Raw genomic sequence first — 7,904 nt, 5'->3', positions numbered from 1 at the left:
TTTTTTTTTTTTTTTTTTATTAGCTGGCTGCTGTGAAGGTGGACCAAATCTGCATGCTCCTTTTCTCCCTGCTCCTCCGAATGTATATTTAATGTGTATATTTATGTACAGGGGCGCAGTAAAGGTGTCGCCTCTGTTGCACAAACGACGGAGAGTTTTTTTTTGTTTTTGTTGTTTTTTGACAGAAAATGTTACAAATGTGAGATCTTTTCGGGAGGCTGCCGAGGACGCATGCTCTGACTCTTTTTTAGTACTGTACATTTAAGTCGTAGTTCCACTTTCGCCATTTTTGACTGGACGCTTCTGAAAGCAGCGACCCCCTGAGCTAAGTATTCGCCCTGTGACGGACGGCTGTTGCGTTCTCAACAGACAGGCCAGATGGGTCAACTTCTGAATGTTTACTTCAAGTTTAACGAGAAAAAAGGAGAAAAAAAAAAAAAAAAGCATGTCAAATTGTATTTTGATGCCGTGCCTTTCGATAATACATTTGTAAGTAATATTTCTATTTTGCTTTGGCAGCGTACACTGTTGAGTATAAAATACAGTCTGGGCATAAATGACTACGGATCTGTGGCTTCTTTCTGTTTTACAAATCGCACTGTTGGTGACTTTTTTTTTCCGATGTTGCCGTTGCAAAGTCTGTCCACCAGAGGGCGCTGACACACCAGCCAAATTTAGATTTATTGTTAAATTACGTTTCACCGATATGTTTTTTTCTGGCTGGAAATGAAATAAGAGTCGTTTAATAGAGAAAACATCATGAACTTTAAAAAATGTTGGTGAAAAAAATCAGTTCAAATTCCTTTTCTTACTCTCGTCACTTCTTGATTTCCAGCTAAAAGAAAACCTGTTGGTCAAATTCACCATAAATCAAAATTTGGCTTGGTAATTAATAATTTTGGGTTTAAAACTCCTTTATGTTGTCATAATTATTAGTTGTTTTTTTTTTTAAAATAACAATTTGATGGATCCATATGTGACATTTGCTAATTAAGTTATGGCATTGTTTTTATTCTCAGTTTTTAAGGCGAGACACTTCAGGCATTCATCAGTTTAACAGTTTTGGGCCTTTATTTGACAAAAAACAAAACAAAATATGCATCCATATGTTTATTATTTATGCAAATTAGTGCATTTTTAATGGAATTTGGCCTCATTTGCATAGTTAATTTCAGAAAATGATGCAAAAAATTCTTGTTTTACTGCAAGTAAATAACATTTTAATTTTAAATATTTCCTGCAGTGTCTCTCCTTATTAAATGTTCTATCGGTTGGGTTCATGACGGTGCATTCAGTCTGAAAACACAAGCAAGAAAAACTTACTTGTGTTGACACGACTGAACCAAATGTCGTCAGTTATCACACTTTAGAAAATGTATCTGTGGCATTTTAAAGCTGAAGCCAGACGGCTCGATTTTAATCTTTCTAGATGTTTCTATGTGCTTTTGTCTAAACCTGACTTGTAAAAACGGCAGCGGTAAATACTAGTTCCTTTGCAGATTAAGATTTTACATTTAAACAAACAACACTTAAGTGATGTGACTCGTCTCCAAAAGCTTTACGGTAAAATAAAATGTGATGTTTTTGCTTCCTTTAGGAGTTTAAGATGAGAACACAGCGGCTGGCTTTGGCGTTTATTTCGATGCATTCCTCCGGCAAACATTTTGTCATTTTATACAAACGACCATTTTTATTGTCGAGTCCCCTTTTTTTTTTTTCTCCGATGTGCAAAAAGTCAGTTGAACGTCGAAAGAAATAAAAGTGGAAAAAGTCTTGACATTGGCTGGCGTCACTTCTATGACCAATGAAATGTTTGGGATCTTCTTTAAAAATGCCTTTTTCAGTTTATGTTTGTTTGTGACGGCATCTCTCAGGGGTTTAATTCAATTCAATTCAATTCAATTTTATTTGTATAGCGCATATTTACAACAACAGTCATCTCATAGCGCTTCACAAAGGCAGAGACAGAAACACCCAACAATCCAAAACATTTGGATTCCCTATAAGCTTCAGCAGTCTGCAACAGTGGGAAGGAACCGAAAACCCCCACAGGGGAAAAAAAACCTCAGACAGAACCAGGCTCAGGGAGGGACGGCCATCTGCCTCAACCGGTTGGGTGAGAGTGGGATGAATTATACAATTTAGTTTACAGTTAAACAAGTTATTAGAATTTATTGTCCTTTTGTAACAGGAGGCATCATGGTGGGGCAGCAGGATACAGAAGGTGAGGCCAGCGGCTGTAATTCAGGAGCTCCAGATACAGAGACATCCACAGAGAGAGCAGGCGCAGGAGAACCTTTAAATCTGAGGTTTTTTGTCCCTGAGCTTTGGTTGACAGGAAGCATGTTTGGGTTCATTTTCTTCTTCAGCCACAGATGTCCAAACCTCGACACGACCTCCTCAAAGTTCAGGACACGACTTGAATCGTGGACACATCCTGATTTTTGTTCTCCACTTTTCTGGCTTCTCGTCACTTTGGTGAATTTTGGTCTCATCTGTCCAGAAAACTTTGATCTTTTACCTTTTCTAGCTTGTATTTTTTTCCATCTAAACTAAACTGGATTTGCTTGAGTTGGTTGAAAAGCTGTCTTCAGTTCCAACCGTAGACATTAACGATGGATGTAAGCTGGTCAAACCTGCATTCTATCTAACAGCCAGCAGGGGGCAGAAATACATAAGATTGCATAGAAGTCTGACAAAATGACCCAACTTGTCACTTGATTTGTTACCTGGGTAAACATTTTCCTGATGTGTTTGTGGTCTCAATTGTTAGTTTAAAGTCTCCTTCAATGCAGCGTGATGTTCATTTATTAAATTATGGTCTATTTTAGAGGAAACTAGACAAATAAGACAGGGCATTCTGGACGTCCTGAAGTTCTCAATCAGATCCACATTTCACTCGTGACGTGTTTCCAAAAGACTGCAAATTTCAGAAACCAACAGTCCATCTTTTCTACACAGTCCATGGTTCTGACTGCCTGGTGGTGTTTAAACTCTTGTGCGGTGGCACCTTTGTTGAGTCAAGGTGCGAATGGGTGTTCTGTTGTCTGAGGAGGGATCTCAGGACTGCATTGTAAGTAGCTGATAGGTGGCGTTGTAGCTCAACTCCACCGTTGAGGGACGGTTGTTTCAGTTTGACGCAAATTACTCATTTTGCTCCTCCGAACCCTCTGTCTTCTTTGGTGAAACTGTGGACTCACATTTTTGCTGATATCCGATATATTTTTAAGCTTAATTTAGCCGATAGCACCTAATTTATTTTAATGTTGCACGAAACATTTAGGTGTCATCTACCTGTCAATGTTCATTTTTGGATGATTTCTCATTTTAAAGCCTTTCTTGTCCGACTCCTACGATGATTCTTTAGTTAAATGGTGCATCCCTAGCGTTCGTTGTTCCACTGCTTGTCCTTCACATGTAGGTGAACTGCTGAGTCCTGACCTGAGAAATTGATTTTGTTTGCGGTCTGCATTGTTTGGTAATTTTGACGGTAGCTATTATTTATAGGTTTGCGGGTTTTCAGTTAACTTCCATGTTGAGGCTTCTCCGACATCAACCTTGACGAACTTGATGTTGTCGGCTACTATATTGATGTTATGCCGTTAGTTCCTCTGGTTGTTTCTGACGCTTGGCGCTATGGTTTGATGAGGTCCACTACTGCTCTAAATTTCTGTCTTTTTCACCCTGTTCCACACAAACTGCTGAGTCATGTCTGTAATGTTTGGAATGTGCTAATCCGTCGTCCCTTGCCTTTGGTTTGTTGTTGTGGTGGACGTGACTTCTTCCACAACTTTAATGCCACAGAAAACATTTCTCGAGCCTGGGAAAGCCTCATAACGCCGATGTGCGATCTAACCTTTTCCCCTTTTGTAAACACAATTACCGGGAGTGCAATGTAAGAAAAAAACTCCTTATTTGCCAAACATCACAATGTTAGAGGCCAAGTTGAGCAAAATCTTTATTGACAGAGAAGAGCAACCACAAATGATGATAGAATATACAACCCCACCAGCATGCCAGCGTTTTCGTAGAAACTGTACAATGTGAAGGAATGTATGTAGCAGGAATACATAGAAGAAACAAACAAAAACGAGTTTTACATCCATATGTTCTGGTACAGTACGAGTTGATTTCAATTTAATGTAACTGGTCAGTTTTTTTTTTAAAAACCTTCCTACTTGGTAACATGTAGTTTTCTGTGGTAGTGTCGTCTGACCCGAGGGTCTCTGGGTTAACAAAACAAACAAAACGGCCCGGTCAGTTTTCTGTCCACTACCAGGGTCAGTCTGCGGCTGAGCCCGGACACCGCCGAGGTCTCCGGCAGCAGCAGACGGTGCCCGGCTCAGCCTCCTCCTGTGCTTTCTCTGGATCTCCACGTCGGGGGTCTCCTAACTGCAGGCTTATGAAGCAATCTGAACGAACGGAGGTGAGTGAGGGGGGGGAGGGCCTTCGTTGGGGGAATGATGTACATTAAGGCAAAGGGGAACAACAAAAAGACTTTTCTAGAAATGTTTGTTGCCGTTTTTTTGTGGTTAGTGCTAAGGCCTCGTGGCTAAAAGGAACGAGAGTGCCAATAGTTGATTTCGTAGTGTTTTTTTGACCTTGTCGCGAATTTCGCAAACATTCAGTCCCCTCCAATCTTTAACCTGGGGGAGCAGTGGGCGTGTGCAGAGCTGCATCTGAGTAACCTGTACAATCGGTCTCCACTACAACAGGGCTACAGGTGGTTATTAGTTGGTAGCGAGAGTAAGCCCTTCGTATACAGACTACCCGACGGCAAGCGGCGCTCGTGCACACAAGGCAAACACACGTTAATAAGTTTAGTCGATGCGTAAGGCAGCTATTTCTTTTTTTTTTTTTTACTCCCTTGTTTACTTTGGCCCCAGTCCCCATTTGGAGGGGAGCGGGTGAATACATTTAGGGCAGGGAGGGAGGTGCCGTAGAGCAGCTCTGAATCAGCTGTTTTCACAAGGCAGGTTTTGGTAATTATATCAAAAGACAGCGAGCGAGTAGGCAAGCAAAGGAATGCTGCGGTGATAGCGTTGGGCGGCGGGTTGGGGGAAGGGGTGGTGGATGCGGTGGGGCCTGCTATGAACACAACAAGTGATGTGAATACAGTCACATTACACGACCATTGATACAATTATATAAAAAAAGGCAAACAAAAGTTGATTGTACAGTTGCTTTTCCACATGTACTTCATACTGAGAGAGGAAGACACCATTCTGGAGAGGTGGAAGGTGGGGGGGGAGGGGGAGGAAAGGGGTTAATCTCTTCAAGCAGCAAAAAACCAGGACAAGAAGAAGTAGAGGTGTGAGGAGGTAAGGAGCTACATGGTACAGCTCGGTGGAGAAGGTGGAGGATGGCATGAACGGCTTGTGTGCAACCGAGAGCAGGTAGGGGGGTGATGGATGGACGGACGGACGGACGGGAGGGGAAGGGGGGAGGAGGGAGGGTACTGCTACTGCTGCTGCTACTGATGCTCAGAGAGGTGGGGAGGGGGGAGGAAGGGGGAAGGGAGGAAGTCGGGGAGTTAAGACAGCGAGGCAGGAATGAAGGCATGAAATGTACGACATGAACATGAAATGCACGACAAAGTAAAAACAAACAAGGCTGCGATGGTGGACGCAGGGCGGGGACGGGAGGAGGGGAGGGGGGGGCCGAGGGGTTCTCCTTCCTCTCGCCCTCCCCCGCCCCCACAACCCCCTTCAACACAAAGGCCTCTTTTAATCTGTCCAGTCTTTCTTGATGTTGAGGTTCCACTCCCAGGACAGGTGGTCGTTCTTGTCGTCGTCGGTAAACTTGGATTTGATGACGTAGTTGCCGCGGGCCAGGACGCCTTTGGGAGCTTCCTCCATCGTGGTCAGGAAGTCGTACTCGGCCGGACGGGGCCCGTAGCTGCCCACCATGTAGTCTGACTTGTCGACTGTCGGCAGAGGAGGAAGGAGATCAGGGTTACAGCTTCTTAAGAGCTTCGGTGGAAAACAACTGGATGTGATGGTGAAACCACCCGAGGAGGAAGTCAGGACTCTACGGTAAGCACCTCATAAGTGGCGCCGTAGACCCTTTTTTTGTGTTTAAACATTGCTTCCTTCACTCCCTTTTCTACCTATTTGTCCTTTCCACCCAGAATGGTTGTCCTTTAAACTAGTGTCCCTTATCTTTTAGACGAAGGTGGACTGCTGAGTTCTATCCGTCCTCCCCTGTATAGAGGTCTGTGCACTCCTTGCTGCATTGGACCGCCTATACGACCGGTTGCGTTTGGTCGTTTTATCAGGACCAGTTTTTGTCTGAAAGTGTTGCTGGGTCTGAAGGTACAGGGATGTTGGGTTTGGAGAAAATACTTCCACGTTTCTCAGACACTCTGGACACAATTGAGGTGATGTCTTTTCTGACAGCTTGGTTGGGATAACGAGTGGTTTTTGTAGGGATCTTTTCAGCCAGACCAAGAAAGAAGGAGTATTTACCTTCTTAAACTTGTCCATACGGTGTTTGTTTATACGTTAGAAGAACTGCAGATGAGACGGGGTGTTCATGATGCAGCAGCTTTATAGATCTGCACCTTCTAGAGGCAGCAACGATGTCGAGTTACATCTAAACCACTGATTACACCCCGAAAAACCCGTCTCACAACAATCCTGTGGCTTGTTTTCAATGGTTTCTGTGAGTGGGTTCTTAATATTGTAGAACTTTATTTTATAATTTGATCCTACGAGCTGTTATCCTTTTTTTTGTCTTTTCTTTTGCATTTTACATTTTTTTTAAATTAACAAATAGATTCAACAAGATTTTTTTCCCCTGCTTTTTGCTTTTCAGTATTTTTGAAAAATTTAACTTGCAAATGAGACAAAACGGCTTTGAGAACTTTTTTCAAAGCCTTATTTGTCCATTTTTAGATTTTTTTTCTGACAAAGGTCGACACATTTAAGGGACGCTGACTTTTCACGGCAGGTCACGAGGCGTTGTTCACTTACTCTTCATTCCTTTCCTGTACGTCTGCTGCACGTACTTCAGACCCGAAACGATCTCGTTGTTCACCTGAGGACACACAAAACGTTTGGTAAGACGAGATGTTCTGCATTTTTCTAACAAGATTACAGGCACCAAGAACAGTGACTATAAATGTTGTGGATGTGATGATGCAGGATCGAGCCGTTGACTGATCTCCTGTTGTTGCTGGATGTTGAAGAATCAAGAGGTTTTCTGAGTATGTAGAGGTGAGACAACATTTAACAATATTTTCTCCATCATTTTGAGCCCTTGTAGCTTCATTAGTACGTGGATCAGCCACATGAACATTTTAGAGACGAGAAACACATTTGAGCGTCGTCAAAAACTGCTGGCCTTGCTATCCGACATAAGAGAAGGTTTTACATTTAGTGTCGGATTATCGAGTCACGACTGTATTTATGACTCGCTGTTGATCCTGGATGTGACCTCATTTCAGTACCACTACCTCCAGTTCCTCATCCAATGACTTGATTTAATTTAACGCTTTATTAATTGACTTTTAACGTCAGTCTGATGTTGTGATTAAATATTCTTTATAATAAATAAACTAACTTGACTCGTCTCTTTCCTCAGAGCCAACACCAGACTCAGCTCTAGGAAACACCGTCACAGTATTAATGAGTTAATATTTAAAACAAACAAGTGGATCCTCGACCAACAGTGTTTCTAGAAGAGACGTCTTGAAGGATGAATCTCAGTTCACTGACCTAAAAAAACATCTATTGGTGGAGTCAGAAACCCCTCAGACACACCGTCAGGCCGACATGGTCTCACCTTAAAGCTGATCTTTATTTTGTATTCGACTCCCTCCTTCAGGACAAATGCCTGCTTCTTAAATGCTTCCAGGTCTCCTGTTAGAAAACAAGAAAAGGGGGAAAACCACAGACATCAAT

The 7,904-nt window shown here is 42.6% G+C and overlaps 1 protein-coding gene across 1 annotated transcript in view; it reads right to left on the bottom strand.

Moving 5' to 3' along the window:
* Window positions 1-5,496: 5,496 nt before the first annotated feature.
* The window catches only part of LOC103366534 (rho GDP-dissociation inhibitor 1-like), a 26,471-nt gene continuing 24,063 nt past the window's right edge, over window positions 5,497-7,904 (bottom strand). Inside the window, exons 4-6 of the mRNA XM_008294298.1 lie at window positions 7,786-7,862; window positions 6,975-7,038; window positions 5,497-5,926 (exon numbers count right to left, since the gene is read on the bottom strand). Coding sequence (XP_008292520.1) covers window positions 5,727-5,926; window positions 6,975-7,038; window positions 7,786-7,862 — 341 coding nt within the window. The 3' untranslated portion in view covers window positions 5,497-5,726. The remainder of the gene's footprint in view (window positions 5,927-6,974; window positions 7,039-7,785; window positions 7,863-7,904) is intronic.

This window comes from Stegastes partitus, unplaced genomic scaffold, assembly GCF_000690725.1.
Source record: "Stegastes partitus isolate 25-593 unplaced genomic scaffold, Stegastes_partitus-1.0.2 Scaffold953, whole genome shotgun sequence".
Lineage (NCBI taxonomy): Eukaryota > Metazoa > Chordata > Actinopteri > Pomacentridae > Stegastes > Stegastes partitus.
Note: the sequence above shows the minus strand (reverse complement) of the source record. Positions and strands in the feature narration are given on the sequence as shown.